This window comes from Ochotona princeps, chromosome 10 (assembly GCF_030435755.1).
Source record: "Ochotona princeps isolate mOchPri1 chromosome 10, mOchPri1.hap1, whole genome shotgun sequence".
Taxonomy (NCBI): domain Eukaryota; kingdom Metazoa; phylum Chordata; class Mammalia; order Lagomorpha; family Ochotonidae; genus Ochotona; species Ochotona princeps.
In genome coordinates this window covers 54696418-54723676 of record NC_080841.1, presented here as the reverse complement: position 1 = coordinate 54723676, position 27259 = coordinate 54696418, and the positions used below count along the sequence as shown (strand labels likewise).

At 44.7% G+C, this 27259-nt stretch overlaps 1 protein-coding gene across 1 annotated transcript in view; it reads right to left on the bottom strand.

Moving 5' to 3' along the window:
- CCDC3 (coiled-coil domain containing 3) overlaps positions 1 to 24415 on the bottom strand; it is a 115277-nt gene extending 90862 nt beyond the window's left edge. Inside the window, exons 1-2 of the mRNA XM_004578843.2 lie at positions 23842 to 24415; positions 20396 to 20570 (exon numbers count right to left, since the gene is read on the bottom strand). Of these exons, the coding sequence (XP_004578900.2) occupies positions 20396 to 20570; positions 23842 to 24215 (549 nt within the window). The 5' untranslated portion in view covers positions 24216 to 24415. The remainder of the gene's footprint in view (positions 1 to 20395; positions 20571 to 23841) is intronic.
- Positions 24416 to 27259: the final 2844 nt, after the last annotated feature.

Below are 27259 nucleotides of genomic sequence, written 5' to 3'. Positions count from 1 at the left end.
CAATTCAATACACAGAGAACCTAAAGATTCACCAAAACAGTTTTAACTGATAAACTCAGTGACAAAGATGTTTACCAAGATCAGCATATACAAATCAACAGCATTTTTACATGCCAACGGCAAGCTTATTGAGAACAGTTAAAAAGTAAACCCATTCAGAATGGCTATAAAATTAATATCTTGGAATGAATTTCACTATAATGAAAATTACAAAATATTAATGAAAGAAATTGAACACACAAATGGAAATATCACCCATGTTCATGAATTCAAATACTACGAAAGAGTATACTACCCAAAATGATGACTACATTGAACGCGTCAATTATCTAAATACTAATGATATTCTTCACAGAAATAGAAAAAAATACAAAACTCATATGGAAATACAAAAGACCACAAATGGCTAAAGAAATCTTGAACAAAAAGAACAAAGTTGAAGGCATCACAATATATCAAGATATACCATGGAGTTATAGTAACCCAAACAGCTTGGTACTGCCATAAAAACCAACACACAAACCAGTGGAATACAGATCCCAGAAATGAGTCCATGCAATCCCAGCCAACCAACACTCAATAAATATGACAAAAACATGCACCGGAGAAAACACAGCTTCAACAAACAGTGCTAGGAAAACTGGACAGCCACAGGCCAAACCAAATCTACTTGTCCTGTATCAAAAATAGCACACATCGGATCAAAAACTAAACCTAAGCTTTAAACTCCAAAACAACTAAAAGAAAATGCAAGATGTTGGTATATATATAGGCAAAGATTTTTAGGATAAAGCTCCCCAGAAGCACAAACAACAAAGTAGAAATGGGCACACAGGACCACATCAAGCCGAAAAGCTGCTCAGCAAAAAGAAAGCAACAAATTGGGGACAGTACAGCTAAGCTGTCCATCTGATGAATGTATGCAAGTAGAAGGAACTCAAGAGACCAAACCAGAAGTCCAATTTTTAAAAGAGGGAAATGACCTGAATAGAGATTTCTCAAAAGAAATGTTAAGTGGCCAGGAAAAAAAAAAAACAAACATGAAAAATGCTCCGTATCATTGGCTGCGAGAAGAATGCAAATCCAAATAACAAGCAGATATCATTTCACTTGTCAGAAGGGCTGCTTTCAAACAAACAACAATGGGAATGTAAATCAGAGTCACTGTAGAGGACAGCACCCATGTTCATCAAAAACTTAAAAGGAAATCTATAACGTGAATGTCCATAAATCTATAATATAAATGTCCTACTTCTGAATACTTACCCAATGCAAATCAAATCAGCATAACCAAGAAATACAGGCCCATGTTCACTGCAGCACTATTCACCATAGCCAAGATGTGGAATGAACTTAGTTGTTTATCAATGGATGAATTCATGAAGCGTGCAGCACATACACACACAGAGGGATATTATTCAGCTATTTTTAAAAAGTGAAATCCTATATCATGACATAGCGCACTAAGCTGCTGCCTGAAATGCCAGCATCCAATATGGGTGCCAGTTCAAGTCCCAGCTACTCCCCTTCAGATCCAGTTCCCTGCTAATGTGCGTGGAAAAACAGAGTATGGCCCAAGTGCTTGGGTCCCTGCACCCACAAGGGAGGCCTGGATTAAGCTCCTAGCTTCTGCCTGGCCCAATCTCAACCACACAGCCATTTGGGAAGTAAACTGGCCAATAGAAAATCTTTCTGTATCTATCTCTTCTCTCCCTGTAACTCTGTAACTCTGCCTTTAAAAAAAAGTCTTATTAAAAGCAGGGGTGGGAAGAGGAACCCTGTAATTTGCAGCAAAATGAATAGAACCGAGGTTAACACACTAAATGAAATAAGCCAATATAGGAAAACAAACGTCACGTGCTCTCTCTCATACATAGCCATTTAAAAACATCAACTAAGTCTGAAGCTAAACATGTAGCTGAAAAGATGATTAACCATCCTTAACCGTTAGGGAATTATAATTACAGTCACAGTAAAGACAATCCATAGCAAGGGAGAAAATGTTTTCAAATCCTGATAGGGTTCTAGCACCCATAATCTCTAAAAAAGTGATTTCAACTAGACAATAGAAAATTTCACTTCCATATGGACAAAGGACTTAAATTGACATTAAATTACCCATAAGCACAGGAAAGAAGCCCAACATTAGAGATATGCCAATCAAACCCCCAGTGAGATCCCACTCAGCTCCCACTTGGTTGGCTAGGATCAGTCAGACAATACGAGACCTGGAGAAGCTGGGGAGAAACGGTCTCTCATGCAAGACTGGGGGGAAATGGAAAATGATGGGACTGCATTAGCAAACAGCTGGGCAATTCCTGGAGATGACAAACACAGAAATAACGTATGACCTAGCAATTGCATTCCCAGTTACTTATCCAAGATAACGCATCTACATTGATGTAAAAATGCATAGATGAATATTCACAGAAACATTTTATGATGAACCAAAGTAGAAAAAACTCAAATGTCATTCAGTAAATAAACAAAATGTAGGAGAGCAACATAACAGAATATTACTCAACCATAAAAAGAATGGTGTCTTCAAGACAGCTGAATGGTACCTTATAGCCATTTTAAGGTATATAGCAGCTGGTCCTGTATATAAACTAAAACTGAAATGTCAATGAGCTAATCATAGGTTGTGGTTAAGAACTTGCTTTTTTTTTTTTTTTAACATACTGGTTACTCAAAACCATGTCAATTCCATAATGTTGCAAATTGCTGTTGATGTTATATTGGGACTCTTAATTGACTGGGATGATATTCTACCAGCTCTAACTTCGGACCAGAAATGGTCTCCCCAAGAAACTGTTCAACCCATCTGGACAATAAGTAGCTGGACTCTATGCTTGGTATACGTTTGCAAGGAAAGAATCTTGATTGAATTTGAACTGTAATACTGCATCAAGGTGGAGGAATCCACCAGGGGGAAGGGGTGTGGGGAGGGGTGGGGGGAGTCCCAGAGCCTATGAAACTGTCACATAATGCAAAATAATTAATTAAAAAATAGATTCTCAAAAGCAAGGAAAAAAAAGAATGGTGTCTTGATTACAGCATGGATGGAACTTTAAAAAATTATGCCAAATGATAGTGGCCTGGCAGAAAAGCCACATATTGTAAGACTCTACTTATATCAAACACCAAGAATGGGTAAGTTCAGAGAGAACAGTGGTTTCCAGGGCTGGGAGAAAGGTATAATTGGATGTAATGAAATTTCTTTTGGGGGTTATGAAAATGCCCTGGGATTGGGAAGTGATAACAGTCATATATATGAACCTAAAAACTCTGCACTTCTTATTGCAAAAAAAAAAATTAAGCTACAATGAGATAGCAGCACTTACCTATCAGAACAGTCAAAATTTAAAATTAGTGGTAGCACTAAATGCTGGCAATGACACAGAAAACTAAATCATTCATATTTTTCTGATCAAGATGTAAATAATATTGTACAGGCATTTTGGAAAATAGGTTAGAAGCTTATTTTAAAAACAAACAAAAAATGGATTTACAATACAACTCAGCAATGATACTTTTAGGTGTTTTCATAGGTACCATGACAGAATTATGTGGTAAAGGGACAGGTCTGTATCTTGATTGCGGTGGTGATTACAAAAAAGGCATAAGGCCTTACCAACATACACATCTGTTTACCTGATAATACATGAATAAGCACAGAGATAGGCAGAGGGAAAAATGGGTTTCATCTCCTAGTGTGTCTCCCAAATGCCCCTGAGGGCTAGGACTGCACCAGGCTAAAAATCAAGAGCCAGGAACTCAATCCGTGTTCCCACATAGGTAACAGGGATCCAAGTACATGAGTCTGGACATTTCTCTGAGGGATACAGCTGTCCCAAATACAGGCTGGACCAAACTCCTGCCCCCTTCATTACTTGGCTTTGACATTGTACTGCAGTTACACAACACATCCATGTTAGGGGAGATGGATGAGGAATATTTATGACTTGCCTTTACAACGGCTTATGAATCTAATTAAATCAAAATGAAGAGTTTCCTTTAGGCATAGTTAGAACATCAGCCAATGTTTAACAATGACTGTTGGCGCCAGCATTGTGGCAACAGCAGCTCAACCTGCTGTTGCCATATGGGCACTCCACATCAGATCATCCAATCAACTCCCAGCTGCCAGGTTTCCATCCAGTTCCTTGCTAATGCAGCGTAGGGAAGCAGCAATGATGGCTGCAGAACTTCAGCCCCTGCCACCTATGTGGGGGATCCGGATGGAGTTCCAGGCTCCCGGCTTTGGCCTGGACCAGCCCCAGCGAGAAGGAAGATTGTGTATGTATGTGTCTGCAGTCATTTCAATAAGTCTCTGTTCAACAGGAGAAGGTAGCCTACGCAGTGTAGTCAAAGCCTTCCCTCTCCCTTAAGCGCAGAGCTTCCAGCACTGTACCCGCTTTCCTGTGTCACCTCCTTCTTCCTCAGCACCTTCACTCCTGCCTCTGAGTCTTCATATCTGCTCTTCCCTTTCTGAATTCTTCTCCCATCTCCACCAAACCCTTCCCATCTTATAAGGCCCAGCATAAGCATACCCTTTTCCAGGTGAGTTAAATGCACTCTATCCAGTAACCCGAGTTAGTAGCAAGTCTTAATTCTTCGATGTTCTCCAGAATGTGTGGCACAATGCTAAGAATATAGATGGGAAACCTTAAAGATGCAGGTGGGTAGATTAAAGGCCGTGTGTATCAAGATCTTATGGATAAAACAGGACACAAGCACCATTTGATTATTACCTCAGGTTGGTTTGTTTTGAAAATTACAACGCTGCAAATGAAGCACTATAATAACTGGGTGCACTTAAACCTACATCATGAAAAAGAAACGGAGTTCAGAATAGTCAAGTGGTAGCCAGTCACAAAGCTAGTGGTGAGACTTCACTTTAAAACTCTACTAAGTGGTATAAAAGTTTAATTCTCCACCCACATCTCCAGCATCTCATATGAGTGCCAGTTCATGTCCTGGCTGTTCCACTTCTGAAACATCCTGCTTATGCCTAGGAAGACAGCACAGAAAGGCCCAAAACCTTGGGACCCTGTACCTGCATGGGAGACTCAGAAGAAGCTCCTGGGCTCCTGGCTGCTGGTTGGTTCAGCTCGCCATTGCAGCCATTTGGGGAATGAAGCAGTGGATGGAAGATCTGTTAATCTTTGTATCTCTTCCTCCAAACCAGAATTTCAGATAAAAGAAATAAGTCTTGAAAGAAAGAAAAGAGAAATAAGGAGAAAGAGAAAGATAGGAAGAAGCCAACCTAGTAAGATATCAGTGCATGGCATAGCCCACACTCTCCACCTGTGGTGCTAGAATGCTATATGGACACCAATTCAAGTTCTGGCAGCTTTACTACTTCCAATTCAGCTCCCTGTTAAGGGCCTGGAAAACCAGTGGAGGATGGCTCAAGTCTTTGGGCCCCTGCACCCATGTGAAAGACCCAGAAGAAACTCCTTGTTTCAGAGCGGCAGCTCCAGCAGTTAGTCATATGGAGAGTGAACCAGTGGATGGAAGCTCACTCTCCTTTTCCATGTAACTTTTTATTTCAAATCATAATAAATGTTTTTTTAAAGAAAAATCAAGTTGCAAAATGATGCCTTAAAACTTTGTTTTCAACAGGGTAAGTATTAATGGCACAAATATTCCCAAAGGAAGCATTAACATTTTATAAGACATGGCATTAGCCAGCTGCCTGGGGGAGGCTGAGGCCTTGCAGGAGGAGGACACAGAATGTAAGTGTCTTAACAGGCAGGGCCAGAGGAGAGGACTGTGACCAGGGACACATGGGAAGGATGCGGGCAGAGCTCCACTTCTCACACCTCTCCTGAACCCAGCCAGTTCTCTCCAGCAGCCTGCTACCCGAGACTAGGCCTCCATTTTCTTTTCCTGGATCTTCTTGTCATTTTCCTAGCTTTCCTGGTTGGTCTCTTTGCTGCCCCATGACACCCAACAGTTCATGGTTCATGCAACAGCTAGAGCATGACAAAACTAATCCTTTTGATGCACACTTTACCCAGTGGCTCCCCAGAGCACCAACATCTCAACCTCTGCTTGCTCATCTCTCCCAATAACTCCATTTTCCTCCTGCCCCATCCATCAACAGCCCACTCATTCTTTCCTATTTCTTGGGCACACCAAGCTGTTTTCTTCTGGAGGCTAGCTGTATTTTTTTTCCTAATGTGTGTATTGCTCACCACATGCCATTAAGATTTCAGCTCAGATACCTTCTCAACGTAAAGCTAGTATTATGCTCTTCTGATTGTTACCCAAGTGCTTATCATGAGCTTGAACCTATCTTACTGACCAATATATTGATTGATGCATTGTCCGTCTCAATCCCAACACAACAAGCTTCTGGAAGTGAAGTTCTTTTCTTGTCATATTGTATACATCCCCATGACTGACACACAGATGTTTCATACATATTTGTTCATACAGAACAAAGGTATGAATGAAAATGACACCACCATGCAACCTACTTCATAGCTTTGACTAGATTTGGCTAGATGAGTGCTCTGGTAATGACAATAGGTTAATAGCTTCCACACAAATGGTAATGAGCTGCATGAGGCTAGATATCTGAAAAGCATTTTGAAAACAGTATATTGGGAATAAGTGTTTACCCTAAGCATGAAGATACCCATATCCCATACTACAATGCTTAAGTGTGGTTTGTGCCTCCAACTTTCTGCCAATGCCAACCCCAGCAGGAAGCAATGATGGCTCAAGTAATTGGGTCCCTGTTATCCCATGAAAGACCTAGGTCACATTTCTGTATTCACCGCAGTCCCAGTAGACATTTAAAGAATGAATCAGCATTAGTGAGGCCCTTGGATTGGCCCCGCCGGGGTCGGCCCACAGCCCCGGTGGAGCACTAGAAGAGGGTCGAACTTGAAAAAACAATTTTTTCTTAATTAAAAAAAAGAAGAAGAATGAATCAGCAACAGGGAGCTAGCTAACTCAGCATCTCTCTCTGCCCCACAAATTTTTAGAAAAATGCACCCTTGATCATTCCAAAAGATGACCCAGATCCAGTCCTATTTTTCTCTGAAATCTTCCTACAATAAACAAAGCCTTGGTAATCACTTGAGGACCCTTTTGCAGTTGTTTCTGTCCATACCACTCTTGCGATAATAATTGCCTTTGTTTTACTGAATCTGCCATTCATCTGCACGAAGGCCTAATAAATGCAGGGAGCTGTGCTAGGTCCTAGGAAGAAAACAATAAAAAGAGTTGACATTCTGCAAATCAGATGGGCTTAAATCTGTAACCACTAGATCTGGCAATCATGACAGAGAGAAGGACACACACACAGATGGAGCAGGAGACGGAAAAAGACCTTCCACCTGCTTGGATAGGAGCCACAGGAAAAAATGAAAATTCACTAACTGCATGACGGCAAAACCAGATCACTGATAAAGGAATGAAAGCAGGTGGCACCGGGTCAGGAAAGGCAGAGTTACTCTGTGAGCTGAAATCTCTCAGCTCTGGGAGAAAGAAGACCAGGTAGCAGGTGGGATGATGAAAACAAACAAGGGCTGGTAAGGTGGTACAGTAGGTGAATCTTTCACCTGTGATGCCAGCATCCCATATGGACACTGGTAGTGTTCCAGCTGCTCCATCTGATTCAGCTCCTCTGGAAAAGCAGCAGCAGATGGCCCAAGTCCTTGGGCCCCTCCACCCATATGGGAGGCCTGGAAGAAGCTCCTGGTTCCCGGCTTTGGACCAGCTCAGTTCTGGTCGTGTGGCCATCTGGGGAGTGAACCAGCAGGTGGAAGATCTGTCTTTCTCCATCTCCTGCTCCATCTGTGTGTGTGTGTGTGTGTGTGTGTGTGTGTGTCCTTCTCTCTGTAAATATGCCTTTCAAACAAAAATGAGTCTTCAGAAAAAAAAGCAACAAGAACAACAACACAGAACCAGCAAGAAACTTAGCCAGGAGGCCTTACACTTCAGCTGTTATCTACATACATATTCCAATGAACATGAACCTCCATGGACTTACCAGTGATATGCAGGACAGAATCAATGCTTAGTGTTTATAGAAGCATCAAGGAAAGAAAACAGCTCTTTCTTCTCCAGAAAGGAAGATTATTTTCATAAGCAAAGTATGTATTAATTATGTGCTGAGTGCAAAGATCCGTAGAGATGAACTTAAATCGCCCAAGATCACAGACAGCCCCATGGATTCAGTCCAGATGGGAACGCATGTGTGCTGACTCGCGGCCCTGGATTACCCTCAGAAATAGTCACAGCCCCTGACAACCTTACTTGTGTGACTTCACACTGTCCCCAAGAAGCCCCAGCTGCTGACGCCATTCTACCCTCTGTGTCTACTCCAGTACTTCTGAAACTCTGGCCTCCAAACTGAGGTCACCCTGTTTTTTCAGACCATTAAATATTCCCAATCTTAAGAGCTAGGCTCTATCAACACTTTCTCCCCTCCCATTCTCCAGCTCTTGGTCCATAGTGGCAACAATAGCTGGGACTTTCCATGACCATGTCAGTGCAAACTGAGATCAAAACTATTTTCAGAATAATTCCAATGTCTTTTCCGCTGTGTTAACACAGACACTACTGGTACAAAAGCAAAAGTGAGTTAAACTTCTGGTCCTTCGGTGCAAATCAAGAGTTACACCAGTGGTCACTGTGGGCTGACAGAAGACAATGACAGTATCACAATGTACTTGTAGGAGCGGTACAAGCTATTAACTTAATTAAATGCTGCCTCTTGGATAGACATGTTTTGAGACTACTCCAGGAAGCAATGGGGACAAACACAAAAAGCACTTTAGTGGCCGGCACAAGGATAGCGATCATCTCAAGTAAACGCATGCACAGGACTGAGTGGAGTCTAACCAGTAGCTCTCTTCACCAAGCTCCACGTTTGAAAGACTGACAAGCCACATTTACTCAGCTGTGAGCATCTGATAGACATCTTCAAAAAGGCATCCAGCAAGCCTGTCACTTCAAAGCACACAAGTGACAGTATGTGGCCTGTGATACAATTTGAGCTTTCAAACAAAATCTCGAATTTTAGAAAAGCTGCCACAGTGAGTTTGTCTCCAAGATTTAATGACATTCCTGATATCAGTGGTGAGACTAAGATTTTTAGATGACAGGATTAAAGTCACATCTGGAAGATCTACATGATGCTGTGGATCAGTATTATCCAAATGGCCAATGCCTCAAGTAATGAAATCATGTGTAGATTTTAAAAATCCACTCAGGGGCCTGATGCAGTGGCCTCGTGGCTAAAGTCCTCGCCTTGAACATGTCAGGATCTCATATGGGCAATGATTCTAATCCCGGCAGCTTCATTTCCCATCCAGCTCTCTGCTTGTGGCCTGGGAAAGCACTCAGGACGGCCCAAAGCCTTGGGATCCTGCACCTGCATGGGAGACCTGGAGGAGGAAGTTCCTGGCTCCTGGCTTTGGATCAGCACAGCTCCGGCCATTGTGGTCACTTGGGGAGTGAATCATCAGACAGAAGAGCTTCCTCTCTGTATATCTGACTTTGCAATAAAAACAAATTAATCTTTAAAATCCACTCAAAGCACAAAGGTAAGGTGTGAGCTGTGGGCTAGCGGTTAAGATGCCTACATTCCTATGTTCAATACCTACCCCCAGCTCCCAACTCCAAGTACCTGCTTACGTAGACCCTGGAGGGTAACAACAGTGCCAACTCTGGGAACTAGGTTCCTGTCACCCATGTGGACAACCTGGATTGAGTTCCTGCCTCAGTCTGGCCTTTTTGGGTGTTTGAGAAGAAAACTTTATCAGTGTTCAGATACTCTGAACAAAAACTTCCACTTGAGCATCCCTAAGAGATAAGCACCTTTGTTCTCCAAATCACCTATCAGGCTGTCATTCACAGGGACTCCCTCAGTTGGATATTTCCAGGGTTATTTTGGAAGTTCTGGATGACCTGAATTTGCACATTCTTGTTCGGGGGCTCAAACCTCACTTGCAAAACTCCAGATTCTCTCATTCCTGGTTGCTTTCAACTGTCGGAAGACAAAGTAAACACGGTGTGTTTCCTTCTTCGTGCCATAGGCAATCACCACTTGACTAGATATTTTTAATAAGAATTTCAGCTTCCAGGTAGTGTCCAGATGCAGTAAGCTGGCCGTAGCCAGTAAGCTGGCCATAGCCTATTGACTTCCTATCACCTGAAGCTATAGTCTCTGTACAGGATACCAAAAAAAACCTGAACCCTAAAAAATTAAACTAGAGCAATGGAAACTTGAAGCATAGGACTACTCAGCCAAAACTCCAGGGAAAAACCCTTACTTCCCTCCAGAGACCTACAAAAAGATTCCCAGTATATGGAGAAGGCCTGACTCTCATCTTGTTCCCATACTTTTCTTTCTTATCCACCCTGGCACTAAAGTCAGCCTACTCTCACATCTGTACTGCCACAGTGGCTCAAGCAAAGAGATAACCTTCCAAACAATGGAAACTCTGGGCCCAGGCTATCAGCTGATGAAAATCTACTAGGCTGCTATAGGCAGAAATAGACCAACCGACCAAATTCATATGCTGAAGTCCTAAATCCCAGACTCACGATATGACTGCATGACAACACCCCTAGTCCAATCCATCTGGAGTCCTTAACAGTGCCACAGCATAGTAAGCTAAACTAGTGCCAGCATCCCACATGGACACAGGTTCATATTGTGACTGCTGCATTTCTAATCTAGCTCCTGCACCCATGTGGGAGACCCAGAAGAAGCTCCTGGCTCTTGGTTTTGGACTGGCCCAGCTCCAGTCATTTGGGAGGGTGAACCAGTAGATGGTAGACTGCCCCCTCCTTCTCTAATTGCCTTTCAAATAAAAATAGGAGTGGGGAGGGAGGGAGGGAGAGAGAGAGATTAGCATACACACAAACACACAGAGGGAAGAACAGCTCCAATACATTTTGCAAGATCTTCATTGCCATGATATTCTGCTCTTTATCACAAGGTAACTACACACCAACATTCTTCATGAATAGACAAATATAGTAAAAAAATTAGCCTGTGAAATCCAGACATATACAAAAATTGGGGCTTACAGTTCAAGCATTTAGACATTTACAGTTCAGACATTTATATTCCAGATTGGAATGCCTCAATTCAATTCCTGGTTCCAGTTCTTGATTGCTGCATCTTGCTAGTGCAGACCCTGGGAAGGTGGAGATCATAGTTCAAAGAATTGGATTCCTGCCACTCAAATGGTAGACCTGGCTTGAGGTTCCTGATTCCTGGCTCCATACTCAGCCTTGCCCCAGTCACTGCAGCATTAGGGGAATGAATTAGCAAATAGGATATTTATGTGTCTCTTCATCTGAAATAACTTCAATAGATTTGGGGATCAGAAACGTGGTATAGTGCATTAAGCTTCTGCTTGCAATGTAGCATTCCATACCTGAGAGTCAGATCGAGTCCTGGCTGTTCTGCTTACAGTCCAGCTGCCTGCTAATGTGCCTGGGATGGCAATGTAATATAGTCCAAGTACCTAAGTCCCTACCACCCAGAGTGGGGAACAGGATGGAGGGCATGGCTGTCAGGCAGTTTGGGGAATGAATTGGCACATGGTGGCTCTCTTGCTCTTGCCGTGTGGTGTGTGTGTGTGTATTATGTGCAAACGTGGGGAGGAGGGAGGGAGGGAGAGAGACTGACTATAATATTTATCTGAAAAGTAAATACATAAAAACAGAACTTGTGTGTGTGTGTATTATGTGCAAACGTGGGGAGGAGGGAGGGAGGGAGAGAGACTGACTATAATATTTATCTGAAAAGTAAATACATAAAAACAGAACTTATTCTAAGAATAAGGCTGGATAAGAGTTCTTAGATATAACACCAAAAGCATGACCCAGAAACAAAGACAATTGATTAACTGGAACATAAAAATTGAAAACATCTGCTATGTGAGACATGAGCCTGTGAACAGGGAAATAAAATGACAAGTCTTAGATTGGAAGAAAATGCTTAAGAATGTTGGACAGAGGACTGATATCTAAAACATACAAAGAATATGTATTTATTTATATATATACATATATATAAAAGATCCAATTTAAAAATTGGTAAAAGACTTGAATAGACAATTTGCCCAAAGAAAAAAAGCGAAAACAGTCATCTTCAAGGATCACGGAAATGCATGTTCAGCTGCAATGAGATGCCACGGCACACCAATCAGGATGTCCACTCTGGGCAAAAACTACACATTAATTTAAAAGACAGAAACGGAGTTCCTCTCTGCTGGCTCACTCCCCAAATAACTGCAAAACCCAGGGCTGGCCGGGGGTAATGCTGGGAGCTGGGAATACAATCCAGGTCACTGGCATGAGTGGCAGGAAACAATTACCTGAGCCATCACCACTGCTTCCCAGGGTCTGCATTAGCAGTAAGCTGAAGTTAGGAGTCAGAGGCTGGCACCAAATACATGCTACATGAAATGGATTACCAGCCCTTTTCACTGTTTGAAAAACACCCATCCTTCATTTTTTTATTTAAGAAAATAACTGACAATACCAAGCACTGATGAGGACACAGTAACTGCAGAGTAACTCTCAGATGTTGCTAATGCAAATGCAAAATGGCACCCCCTCTGGAAAACTGGTTAGCACTTTTATATACAGTCAAACATCCTTTCCTAGAGGATCCAGCAATCTCCTCCTAAGCATTTCCCCAAAAGAAATGAAGGTTGCACTCATGCAAAAGGCTGATCCTATGTGCCAGAAATGACCTAAATATTCCCACAAATAGTGGGCATGCAATGGGACACTTCCCAGCAATGAAAAGGAGTGAGGTACTGATACTTGCAATGTGAAGGAATCCCAAGTCCATGGTGCTAAGTAAAAGCAGCCAAATTTACAAAGGCATTCTAGCCATTTCCAAGGCGCTCTGGAAAGGGCCAAATAGGAGTGATGGTGAGCCACTCAGTGGCAGCTGGGAGTTTGGCCTGGGGAAGGGTCCGATGACAAAGGGAAGTTTGTGTTGCTCTCAGCTGTGTTTGTAATTGTGCACTCACATGCATGTGTCTAGCTCATAAATGTTTATGAGAAGTGTATGCATAGACAAGTTAAAACTCAGAAGAGAGGAGGGGTGGAGCTGGGCCATACAGCTCTTTAGCTAAGACATTCATTTCAGGATGGCTCAGACAGCATAAACAGGCACCAAATACATAAAAGCATACCTACCAGAGATTCCTGCCCTTGGCCAATTCGGCTCACACTAGTAAACAGTTTTGGATGAGTGAGAAAATGGAGACCAGAATGATTTGAGCAGGGTGGCTTCCATCTTTAAAATGGCACAGGGCATTTACTTTTCTGACTCTGTTGGGGAGCAGAGAGGGATTTTTTTCTGACAAGGGCCATTCAGATATCTGTGACATTCATATAGAAATATGCAAAATTACCAATTAAAAGCACTTAGCCTGCTATGGATTCATTGACCCATTTTCCCCCTCCCACGAACACAGTCCTGTCTGCAGATGGCTCGGCATGGCTACACCAAAGAGTATTCGAGAGTTCCCCATGTCTGTGTACTCTTGCTTTGGATATCACTCCCACCCAGGTTCAAAGGGATTTCAGTATTGTTGAGTCCCAAAGTTGTAGCTTCCACCCAGAGCTTTCCTCAAGGTTCCAGAGCTCCAGGTCCAATCAGCTATTCAGAATCTGTCTCAAAACACCTTGATTTCTCATGTTCCAAATCAGACTGCTCCCACAATAGCCCCATTCCAACCTTTCAGTGTGTGTGCTGGCACATGTAAAAAAAAAAAAAGATTTATTTTTATTGCAAAGGCAGATATACAGAGAGGAGGAGAGAGAGAGGAAGATCTTCTGTCTGCTGATTCACTCCTCAAGTGGCCATAACGGCCAGAGCTGAGCCAGTCCAAACTCAGTAGCCAGGAGTTTCTTCTGGGTCACCCATATAGAGGTGCAGGATCCCAAGGCTTTGGGCCATCCTTGACTGCTTTCCCAGGCCACAAGCAGGAAGCTGGAGGGGAAGCAGGGCTGCTGGGACTAGAACTGGTGCCCATGTGGGATCCTGGCATGTTCAAGGTAAGGACTTGAACCTCTATGCCACTTCGCTGGGCCACAGTTTTCACGTCAGGAATCCAAGGGTCATCTCTTACCATCCCTCCTCCTTTACCATCTGAATCCAGACCATCACACACATCTCCCACGTTCACATCATATAATGAATTCTGGTCATCTTCCATCGCCTTGACATCCATCTTCCACAAAAGCTGACCCTTCTCACACCAAGGGCATGGTGCAGTCACCCTTGACCGAGTTCCAATTTCTCTACTTCTTTGCAGTTTCTCAACACGGTCAATGCCTTTGTGACTGCCTGCGGTCCAACCTGCTTTATGTCTTCCACTGCTCCTACCCCCACCCTGTTCCACATGGACTGCGGGAATCACAGCCTACTCCAGAGCTCACACCTGCCTGTTTGCTCTATACTCCCAATACAGCTCCAAGGGTCCCTTGCTCTGCTCTCCCCCCTTCCCCATCTGCTGCTTGCCCTGCCAGGTAGGCTCCCCTATTGTGACTGACACACCTGACCCCAAACTTCTTTCCTCACCAAGATTCTTTTGGAATGATGGCTACACTGCTGCCCAGGACACCAGCATCCCATAGTAGAGTGCCTGACTTCAGGTCCACACTCTACTTCCATATACAGTGCCCTGCTCATGTACATACATCCTGAGAAGCAGCAGTTAATGGCTCAAGTACTTGAATCTCTGCCACCCACTACAGGAGACACTAATGGAGTTCCATGATCCTGGATTTGACTTAGGCTAGTCTGGGCTGTCACAGGCACTTCGGGAATAAACTAGTGTTGCAAGACACCTCTGTATGTATGTGTATCCCTCTGTGTGCCACTCTGCACTGGAATAAATAAACACATCTTTTTAAAAACTGAACATCTAAGATCTATAAACGGGGCCCAGTGTGATAGCCTAGCAGCGGGGATTCTATACTGTGTGCCTCGGGATCCCATATGGGTGCTGGTTCTGATCCCAGCAGCCCTGCTTCCCATGCAGCTCCCTGCTTGTGGCCTGGGAAAGCAATCAAGGATGGATCAAAACCTTGAGACCCTGCATCTGCGTGGGAGACTTGGAAGAGGCTCCTGGCTTCAGATTGGCACAACCCTGGCCATTGCGGCAGCTTGGGGAGTGAACCAACAGATGGAACATCTTCCTCTCTATCTGATTTTCCGATAAAAAATAAATTTTTTAAAATGTTAGAAAAGATCTGTAAATAAAGCAAAATACGGTGAAGCCTGCATGACACACTACCATTTTTGTCTATTCTGATTTTCTGTGAGCTCAAAGCACACAATATCTATGCAAGAAATTAGTAATGCGAGCTCCTGGTTTTGAAAATGGGCGAGAACTGATGGACAGTATTGGAGGGAGCAAAGAACCCCTACCAGCTATCAGTTTTTTTCTTTCAGATTGCAAGCCATGCCAATATGCTCTATGTGTATAATTTACATACACATTTTAAGTGTCCCTTGCATGAACCCAGTAAATTTTGATGAACAAGAAAGAGGTATGTGGTCAGGATCGTGGTACAGTGCATTAAGCCACTGCTTAAATGCCAGCATCCCAGGCATCCTGTACCAGAGAATTGGTTCAAGTCCTCAGTGCCCTGCTCTGACACGTGTAAAAGCAGTGGACAATGACCCAAGTCCAAGAGCAGGATGGAGTCCTGGCTCCTGGTGTCAGTTTGGTACAGTCACAATCCTTGTGGTCATTCATAGAATGAACAAGCTGATGGAAGAACTCTGTCTCTTCATTTTTTTCTGACACTGTTACAAATCAATATGTAAATCTTACAAAAACAGATATGTGTAATTACTCATCTCTGTTACCATTTCTAGCCTGTATCCCTGTCACTCCTGATGCTCCCATTCTGTCATACAGTATATTAGGAGCTCCCAGGTAAGTAGTACAACATCATTAGTTTTGTAAATGTCAAAGTAATATATAACATCAATTTACAGTCATAAACCCTGGGATCATTCTCTACAGCTTATGAAGTACTTTCAGGAGCGCTAATGAGGCCCTGACAAAGACCTCACTATATTAATTACTTTATGCCTTACAGTCTTATAGATAGCCAAGACTGGAGTCATGAGAAATAAACAGACCTGACCAAGGTCCTTTTGGAACGGGCAGAGCCTATCTAAAGGCCAACATTCCTGCTACTGTGGTTTAGGCACACCACCCCTCACCCCTCACCCCACCCCATCATCTGGCCCCACTCCAGAGAAGGAACAAGAGAAAGTGAGGGCAGCAAGACCTTCCCAGATGCCTTTTTAATCCCATGACATTTGTGGGACAGGCTGATGTGAGGATGGGTTAGTCTAGACCTGGTCCTAGGGGACAGTGCTGGCTGAAAGCAAAACGGATCCAACTTCTGTTTTGACTGTTACACTCGCCTGGCAGGAGACCAAAGAGGAAGGAAGAATGTCCTTGGCTGATGTGAAGTGAAGCCTGCCAGGAAGAGATCTGCCATGCCAAGGACATCCCAAGTCCCATTAACACCGTGACACCATGCTGGAGAGGTGCTGAGCATACTCAGTGACACTAACTTCTTGGCAACTTTTGAAAGCAGGATCGCATTTACTGACTAAGGTGTGGGTGGGACACTAGAAAATGCTAGAAAGGCACCCATGGTGTGGGAGGGCCTTGCTCCTACAACCCCAGTAGAATGTCTCCCTGGGGTGGAGGCGAGTAGAGAGTGCATCATAAGAGTTTTCGTAACATTTTCCTCTGCTTTGAACTCTTCACCCCAAGATCCACTGAGAGTCCCAGATTCTTGGGCTCCTCCGAGAAAGAGGAGGCAAGAGCGAAGACAACAAAATGTGGCTCTGTATCTACAGTCTGGATCCACCCTCCGAGCCAGGGGAAGCTCAGAAAGCAACAGCCTCGACCACAGAAGCCCCAGAGCTTGCTAGAGTGTCTGGGACATTTGCAATCTGAGGCCCAGCACCTAACCCAAGCAAAGTATGTGTGCAAAGTCCAGAGCCCCTCAAAACCACCTTCAGACCATGCCAAGCAGGAAGGGTGCTCTCTTTAGCAAGTCTCTGGATCCTTATTCCTGCTTGACTCTTTCTGCTGACCTCCAGGCTCCGCAGGGACAGCAGTAAACACAAAGGGACCTGAGTAATAATTCCGATCCTTCCAAAAGCTGAAGAAAAGCAGGATGCTTCTGACAGATGAATCCTAGGTAGAATCAATGCTTACTTTCCCCAAAGAGAAAGTTTTAGATCTTCTAAGGAGGAATAATCATCAATAATTACCTAACTGGATCAATCTGAATCAACTCTGGATCAACACCTGTTTCAACCACTCGAGTATGCTAAACTATGCTAAGGAGGGCTACATAATTCTTGAAAGTTCAATCGACTGTCAATTAAAATGCGAAAGTAGGGGGCTGATTTAATGTGGCTCCCATGTGGTCCCTTTCAAAGCCAGCAAGGAGTAAAAACCGAACTCATACCCAGCTTCTGAAATGGGCTCTCAGCAGTTCGGCCATCTGTTGCCACGATTTTTTCTGCCCTCAAATTCAGACTCTCCCACACTTTGTTATCTAGGAGGTCAAGGAGAATCAAAGGAAAGAGAAAAGGAATTCTCCCCAAGATCAACATCTGATCCACAAAAATAGATCTGCCTTCACACTGAAACTATGCTCCACGGCTTTATTGTTCTATTTTTTTTTCAACCCAAAAAGATGGAAAAACCTAATTCCCAGAATATGTTAATAGTTTCATTATGTGACCGTTGAGCTAATAAGTTATGCAGCTCAAGAGCTTTTGGGCTAAGCTACTGAGGTATTTTTGGAATAGTATCTGATGTGTTGACATAAATCTGTTATCAAGGATCTAGTCATATAAGCAAAGCTCCCACAACAGCAGGCCCACGGGCCAAGTCTGGCAAAACTACATCTGCAATATGCAGGAGAGGTGACTCAGGCTTGCACTTGGCACATCCATTTTAACATGGAGTGGGCAGCAAACAGTAACAATTAAGGAGGGAAAAGCAACAGGTGCTTGGAATCCTGTTGACAAGCATTCAGAAAATTCTAGCAAAGCTTGGAGGAGGGTTAAAAGAGCCCAGGTTATTGTCAACACTGCCAAGCCAAAGAGCAAGACTCTGAATGATGGTAGAAAATAAACACATTCCCTTTGTTAGACAGCTCTCCCCATTATGTGAACAGCTTCCATCCAGGAGGAGATGGCAAGTTGGGGCCAGCAAGTGCTGGGCAGAAGATGAAGAGGTTGAAAAGAACAAGACAGCCTCCTGGATGTTCAGGAAGGCACTTCCTTCAAACCCTTCATTTGCAAGTAAAAAGCAGGTGATTCAACACACACAAAGGGTTTCAAGGGATACCCATTCTAGAACCCTCTCCAGCAGTCTACTACCTTGTCCTAAAAACATCTGCAGTAGGGGACTGGGAGGAACAGGCCAGCATCTCACCAAGCTAGACCTACCCCACCTTCCCTCCTATCATGCCAGCCTGTGGTTGGGGCAGTGTCACAGCTTTGACAGTCCTCAAAAATCCATCTGTGCTTCTGGCACTGGACTCAAATTGGAAGATCTTTTTCTGATTTCACACTCAAAACACTCGCGACCCTTACATTCCACACACTCTGGCCACTCCACACACCTGCATCTTAGTGGAGAACCATGGAATTGTCAGCTGTCATAGTTACTTGGTTTTATTTTTGGGAGCTTTTATCCACTCCATGACAAGTCCTCAAAACCCTATGCCATCCACTCCAGAGTGGAGCAGGCGGTAAGGAGGAAGCTTGAATCCCAACCATGAAGACTCCCAGACCTTCACCACAAACTATTAATACGAGCAACAAGGACTATATCCCAACTGCCAAGGAGGCCACAGGGAACTGGATGCCCTCGGAGGCCGAGTACTCTGAGGTCACCCACCCCCAACCGGAGCTTCCACAGGGGATGGAAGAAGTCCAAACACTACCGTGCAGAAACCAACGTCATCGGAAAGACAACCAGAAGCCCTGAGCGGTCCGCAGAAACAGAAGAACAATAAATGTCCTTCGGGACCAGGGAGGAGAGCTTTCTCTGGTCCGAGCCTGGCTCCAACTCTGGACCCCCGCCCTCCCTCGCAATGACCATCGGGATTGCTTCGAAAACCCCTCACAGCAAACAATCATACAAACTAAAAAAAACCTAAAATAAATAGACAAACAACAGAAAGTAGAGATTGAAATCTGACAGGAAAGCTGGCGTGGATTGGCTCATGCCTCGCTGGGTGGGACACAAAGATTAGTTACTCCTCACCATGGTGTTGAGGATTTTCCTGCACACCCCCCCCTCAAAAAAATGCTCTGCACCTTAAATGTCGACAAATGTCTTGTTAGAGTTACAAGCCAGTCTAGATTATCCCCAAATCTGCCAAGATCAGCAAAATTATACTTCAACACAACAAATGGCTAAATACTAAAATGAAATAGACACGAGACAGCTGAATGGTACCTTATAGCCATTTTAAGGTATATAGCAGCTGGTCCTGTATATAAACTAAAATTGAAATGTCAATGAGCTAATCATAGGTTGTGGTTAGGACTTGCTTTTTTTTTTTTTTTTTTTAACATACTGGTTACTCAAAACCATGTCAATTCCATAATATTGCAAACTGCTGTTGATGTTATATTGGGACTCTTAATTGACTGGGATGATATTCTACCAGCTCTAACTTCGGACCAGAAATGGTCTCCCCAAGAAACTGTTCAACCCATCTGGACAATAAGTAGCTGGACTCTATGTTTGGTATATGTTTGCAAGGAAAGAATCTTGATTGAATTTGAACTGTAATACTGCATCAAGGTGGAGGAATCCACCAGGGGGAGGGGAGTGGGGAGGGGTGGGGGGATTCCCAGAGCCTATGAAACTGTCACGTAATGCAAAATAATAAAAACCCTATGCCATCAGCAACAGTAATGACGATAGTCTTACCAACCCACTCACACGTATTCAGCTTCCTTTCATGTACTGTGCCAAGGCATTCATCCATGAGCGTTCTTTACATACTCGAATCATGCTATGCCTCCACTTGAAGTACATGACATAGATGCCACAAATGCCTCCATTTTGGAAAAAAAAAAAAAAGGAAACTGAGGCACATCTGTGCCACCCTTTATCCCATCTTATATTTTGTAAGGAATCTCTTATTGAATAGCAGAGTCTCGAGATTCCAACATTTCTGACCCACGTTTTCTAACAGTTGGGAAGAAGGCAGAAAGACAGGGAAGAGTAACAGTGTTTGGATGAATATTCTCAATTCCTTTGACCCCAAAACTCAAACAGGATGTAACCACACTTCTGCTTTCTCTGCGGCATGTTCTTACCCGGTTGTCTTCCTGAATCTCCCAGTCACTGGAGGAAGTACCCAGCTGCTGCCCATGGGAACAGTTGGAAAACTGGAAAAGGCTGGAAAACATCCTCCTGTTCTCCTGAGTGTCTGGGAAGATGGCATCTTGGAAATTAACTCCGTGAGGCAAGAGGTTATAGTTTTCGTCCATCCTAAAGGGGGACATAAAAACAATGGAGATGTGAACTGGGCAGCTGGGGAGGGTCTGGCCTCAGTCAGGAGTCACAAAAGCCTGAGCCAGCGTGGCCTGCCCACCGCCCCTCCTCCATGCCTCCCATGGCTCTCACTGCAGGAGTTACTCCAGGGACGACCTCTACCTTTGGGATTTTCAAAAACGTGAGTTTGGCCAAGGTAAAGGAGAAGGTATGTGTATGTGTGAGCATTTGTCCATTTGTGCCCCTTCCCCCCATAGACCTTCCTTCTGAAACACACAGTGCTCCTTGTTTCCTGATGAAAGGCAGCTGTTACAGGGACCAGGGTTCAAGTCCTGCTTTGTCACTTAATTGCTGCATAACACAAAACATTTTTTTCTCTAAACCTCAGTGCATGGGCTGGTGCTGTGGTATAGCCTGCTATGCCTCCACTTGAAGTACAGGCACCTGTTCACATCCTGGTTGTTTTACTTTAAAAAAAAATAGATTTTTATTGAAAAGTCAGATTTATAGGGAGAAGGAGAGACCGGGAGGAAAGATCTTCCATCCACTGATTCACTCCCTAAGTGGCCACAACGGCCAATGCTGAGCCAATCCAAAGCAGGAGCCAGGATCTTCTTCCAGGTCTCCCACACGGGTACAAGGTCCCAAGGCTTTGAGGCCATCCTTTATTGCTTTCCCAGATCACAAGCAGGGAGCTAGAAGGAAGCAGAGCAGCTGGGATACAAACCAGCACCCATATAGGATCCCTGTGCTTGCAAGGCAAGGACTTTAGCCACTATGCTACTGTGCTGGGCCCCTGGCTGCTCCCCTTCTGGTCCAGCTCCCTGCTAACATTCCATGGAGAGCAATGGAGGGTGGCCCAAGGCCTGGAGCCTCTGCACACACATGGGAAATTGGGAAGAAGCTCCTGGCTCCTGGCTTTGATCAACTTAGGTGTGGCCATTGTGGTTGTTTTGGTAAGTGAACCAACAGATGGAAAATCTGTATTTTCTGTAAAATCTGTCTTTCAAATAAAAATAAATAAATCTTAAAAAAAAAAAAAAGACCTCAGTACTTTCTCAGTGGTGTTGTCAGGACTGCATTAAAACACCCAAGTAAGTACAGCTGTTGCCTCTCACCCAGGTTTTCACTTCCCATGATTTCCACGATCTGTGGTCAACCATCCCAGATTAAAAAGTATTTTTAAAAAAAGCTTATAAATATGAAATATAATTCTTCTATTTCATTATGAGTTACTGTAGTTAACTTATACATTAGAAACACAAAAGATTAAAGTAAGCACAGGCAATGCATATGTAGAAAAAAAATATCGTGTATATAACATTGGTACTCTGTGGTTTCAGGCTTGATAGGGGAACCTTGGGGTGGATAGGAGGGAACTGTGGAAAAGCACAGTGTGTGCAGCTTAAACATCAGTAAACATTGTTCCAGAGCCTCACTTAGCCTGATAGTTAGCTAAGAAAGTCAGGACAAAGGAAAGGCAGCTAGCTGTGAGGCAAGTTCCCATGGCTGTGCTCCCCAGTCCACCTTCCCCTAACCGCCACCCTACACACGGAACAGAGTCTGTTCTCGTCTCCCTGGGTCCCAGAACAACACACGCAGGATGATTTGTGTGCAGTTGTTAAGACACCTCAGAGCAAGACAACACTGGAAAAGGAAATCTGTCAAGCTTCTGTTTCACTTTGCATCTCCGCCCCCACCTTCTGGAAGGCAATTACAGCAAAAGACAGAGAGGCCAGCTGATCACCGCAGCCACCAGTGGACCGAAGTGGTAAGGATTAAAAGCTACAGTAGCAACGTGTGTGCAGGTCTGTGGGATCTTTGTGCCTTGGAAAACCAAGCTTGTTGCTAAATAACTTTATAGCCAAGTCCTCAGGTTTTTCCCTAAATAAAAGTGTCAAAACTCCCTGCATATGGCAGTATACTCCCTAAGTTCTTGCCTACTTTATTTAGAAACTATTTCCCTGGCAATACTTTTTTTTTAAGGAAGAGTTCAACATAATCTCACCAAACCGCTCAAACCAACACAAAGCAGGACATGTGTTCTAAACTTAGATATTTTGGCTTCACTATGGAAAACACGTGTCACCGCGAGCTTACCAATGCCTCTCTGTGGAACTGTTTTCTTTCTCAGAGCAGTGTGAGCTAAAAGTGAATCTGCAGACCCAGGGCAGAACCATTGCAAATATCCATGATGTGCTGCTCACAGACCGGGAAGACTACCACTATGAGGGATCTGGACTTTTAGATGAACTCACATACCACATTGGCATTCTGCTTGTTTGTTTCAGTCTGTCTGTATCACAACAGGAGACAACTGATAAATCCAGGGCTGCACCTGCTCTTCCCTTTTGTAAGTTTTTGAATTATCAATCAGCACTGACTGAATTCTGATGCAGATGAATTCCATCATAAACAGGAATCATTTTTTCATTAGACTTCACTGGATTCCAGGAGTTAACAAGTCAGAGAGGGCCTCTGCCCGATTCAATTTCTTGACTCCTCAAACCACTGTGAGCAAGGGGGGGGGGGTCCTTACCCCCAGCAGGACTCCTATAACCCCAGCTATTTTGAAAAACCTGGCAGCTGAAAGGAGACAGTGAAACCAGTGGCCAGCCAGACCACATTCCATACCATTCCCATCTTGGCAATGAAACGGGTGACAGATCAGAGAGTGCACACTTGTTGCAAAGCTACCATGCACCACACACTTCGCAGGAGTGAATGCTCTCTTCACATCCCACCGTGCTTCTCACTGCATGCAGGGGAGGAGGCTCCTGGGATGGTAAGCAGCCAGCTCAGAAATCAGTGACGCCGTATTTTGAGGAGTGATTAGCAAATCAGCATCCGATGTGGGAGTAGGTGGGTTCCCTATGTGGCTCTGGCTGCTGCTGATGCAGACGGTGGGAGGCTCTTGTCACCAAACTAGAGAAACCTGGGTTAAGTTCCTGGCCAGCCCGGGGCTACCGACTACAGGCCTTTGGGAATGGAACATCACTGCTCTCAGGGAAACCAACTTTTTACAAGATGAGTCAAGTAGGTTATAGCAAAGCCCTGGGGAGGCTTTCCTATAACTTTCAAGCAGGCACCAGGTCACCAAGGCACGCCTGCCACTGACTGCTGGAGCCAGGAGCCAGAGAGAACTAATAAGGGGCAGGGCAGTTGTACAGAACACAAATTCTGCAGGGCTCCCTGCAGGCTCCAGGTTAACGGCACCGCGGGGGAGGCGCGCATCTGCCAGGTGACAGAGGCCAGGCGCAGGACTCACCTGAGGAAGAAGAAATAGGAGTAGTCCTGGACCACGGTGTGCGAGTGGCACGAGAAGTAGCCAAGACCGCTGAGGTTGAGCCTGGAGCCGGCGGGCACCTCCAGCATGCTGCCCCACGCCTGGTCGCACAGCATCTCCACTTCGGCCGAGTAGAAGAGTCCGTCTTGGCCGGCGTCGGACTGCCATGGCAGGTAGTTGTAGAGGCCGGGTACTTCGGGGTGCAACGCAAGCACCTTGGCGTACACGATGGTCTCGGCCAGCTCGGCGCGGCAGCCCTCGCTCAGGGGTCTCCACTCGGAGGGCAACTGGCAGGCACCGGCGGGCGCCGGGCGGCCGGCCAGGCAGAGCGCGGCGAGCAGCAGCGGACGCAGCATGCCGGCGGCGGCGGGTGCGCGCTAGCCCGGGCGCATGGCGGTGTCCCGCGGGGCGGCCGCCGGGTGCGGGAGAGGCCCGCGGGGGACAGCCCTGGGTGCTCTGGCTGCTGGAGCCGCACCCGGAGGAGGTAGGTGCGCCGCTCGATCAACCGCCGGCCTCACCATGCCCGGCCTCGCCCGCCACGCTTTAAAGGGGTCACGGCAGCGCAGAGCCGGGCGCCCGCCCCCAGTCCTGCCCCCGCCGCCCGGGAGGGGCGGGTCCGCGCGGGGCGGAGACCCGGGCGTGCTGAGCGCTGCGAGGCCCCCCTCCGAGCGCCCCTGTACCACTGGAATCAGAGCTTGCCCCGCGCCCACGTGGTTCCAAAAGGCTAGCGTCCTCGAAATAATTACGGTGCGCTGGCATCAGCGCTGTCCTTCAGGTTTTTTTTTTTTTTTTTTTTTTTTTTTTTTACATTTTCTACACAGTTCAGGTGGAGTCCAACACACGTGAATCAAATCTTAATTTCACTTCCCAGAGGCTACCTGCGAAGTTCAGAGTGGGATAATAAACTATCTCTCCTTCTCTCCCTCTTCTCATCCCTCCCCCTCTTCCCCTCTCTCCCTCTCGCCCTTTCTCCCTCTCTGCCTCTCCTCCTTTCCATAATTATCTTACAAAGCCTTTGAGAACAGATTCAGAGGCATTCTGCCCTGATTTTCCTACAGCTACACCTGGTGAGAAGTCAATTTACTAATTCCGAACAGCCTTTCCCAATGCAGTGAATTGCAGATCTGGACAATTCAATTTGCTTTTGAAAGGGTCCTTGTTATTCCCTATAAGAAGAAACAATAAGTTGGGCATGGCACCTTGTTTTGACAAGTTAAGCCTCCGTTTGTAGTGCCAGCATCGCATCCCATATAGGTGCCAGTTCAAGTCCCAGCTGCTCCACCTCCCTTCTAGCTCCCTGCTTGTGGGTGGGGAAACAGCTGAGGATGGCCCAAAGTCTTAAGACCCTGCACCCACATGGGAGACTCCAAAGAAGTTCCAGGCTACTGACTTCAAACTGGCCTGGCTCCAGCCATTGTGGTCCTTTGGGAAGTGAACCAGCAGATGGAAGATTGTCTTTTTTCTAACTCTGCCTCTCAAATAAAAATAAATCTTTAAAGTTAAAAAAAAGTACTTTTATTAGTTATAGCTATGTTGATGGTATAGTCATTAATTACATCATGCTACTATCATTTGTATAATATGCATATCATGAGTATTATAAATTGCAAAAATTATAATTTCTATAAAACTGTAAATTTACAAGATTGTAAATTATACTTTTGTATCTTATAAGTATATATTATAAATCACCTATAATTTTATATATGTAAATAGATTTATAAGTGAACATGCCTTAACCTGAAAGATTGTTCTGCAAGCATCTTGCTAATTTAGATTTCTGCAAGTTTGAGCCTTGGAACCAGTTGCATTCTTCCTTGAACTGTAAAGAAAAAAGCAAGTTTCTGGGACAATGCGGAAGTCAGGCAAAGAGAAGGAAGGCTACTGAAGTCAGGGGATACAATTCAAGGCCACACCTGCCCTCCCCATAACTCTCTTTCAAAGGTGCCTCAAAATGTCATTTGTAATTATTAAATTCAGGAATGCTGTGTGGACATAGTTTTCGACAGGTGACTCAGGTCTAAGTTCAGCCTCTGTGGAAAGGATGCAGGAAGTGGGGCTGTGGGAAGCACAGTGCTCTTGGGAATCCGAGGAAATCGGAGGGGGGCTTGGGGTTCCCCCTTACAGTGATATGATGAGAACTCCAGGCAGCCTGATTGGTGGGGTTCCCCCTTACAGTGATATGATGAGAACTTCAGGCAGCCTGATTGGTGGGGTTCCCCCTTACAGTGATATGATGAGAACTCCAGGCAGCCTGATTGGTGGGGTTCCCCCTTACAGTGATATGATGAGAACTCCAGGCAGCCTGATTGGTGGGGTTCCCCCTTACAGTGATATGATGAGAACTCCAGGCAGCCTGATTGGTGGGGTTCCCCCTTACAGTGATATGATGAGAACTCCAGGCAGCCTGATTGGTGGGGTTCCCCCTTACAGTGATATGATGAGAACTCCAGGCAGCCTGATTGGGCTCCTGAGGGACTGGAATGCTCCCACTGATGGCAGGGTCACCCTCCCTCATTCAGAGTCTTGTCATGACTCCCCCAACAGAATTCTTATTCTCACAAACCTTTGATGACAGGCCCCAAAGTGGGAAGAAGAGAGAATTCCTCAAAGGCAGTGCGGTGTCCCTGTGTATCTAGTATCCAGACTCAATAAACCCTGTAAGGGAAAGCCTGGTTATCAAACCATGATTCAAGCAGACAACAGACCCAATGGTATAGAAGATGTGGCCTGACCAGCCGAATAGGTACCAGACCTCCACCCAGTGGGTAGATGGTGTTCAAGGATGCAATCAGAGTTTGAATGTCAGCACTGCTAACTGGTCTCTTGCAGAATATTTCAACTTTGAAATTTTTTTAAGATGATGAATGCTTCTAAATGTACTTTTTAATACATTTTATTACTGTTATTATTTTTAATAGTTTCATATTCACTTATCCCCTCCCCAGTTCCCTCCCCCCCAGTTTCTCTATATCATTACTAACATACAGTTCTTCATACACAGTCATATGTCCATCATTGCGGGCCTGGACAATGGCAGAGAGTCCAGAATCCTATTGTCAAGATACAGTAAACAGTTTCATTGTAAGTCCATCTTTGTCTGGAAGCAGAAATACATACAACACTACATCCTCACATCTGATTGTTAGTCTCCATTTCACAGCTACTGTACATCTCCTTAAATGAAAAGTCATGATTCAAAATCAACAATAGAAAGAAAAGTAGAAATTTACAATGCCATGAAGTTAAATGACATGTTACTAGATATGACAGTCTCCATTACCCAACTACTGCACATCCCCTTAAATGAAAAGTCATAATACAAAATCAACAATGAAAAGAAAAATAGAAATTTACAATGCCTGAAGTTAAATGATATGTTACTAGATATGACAGTCTC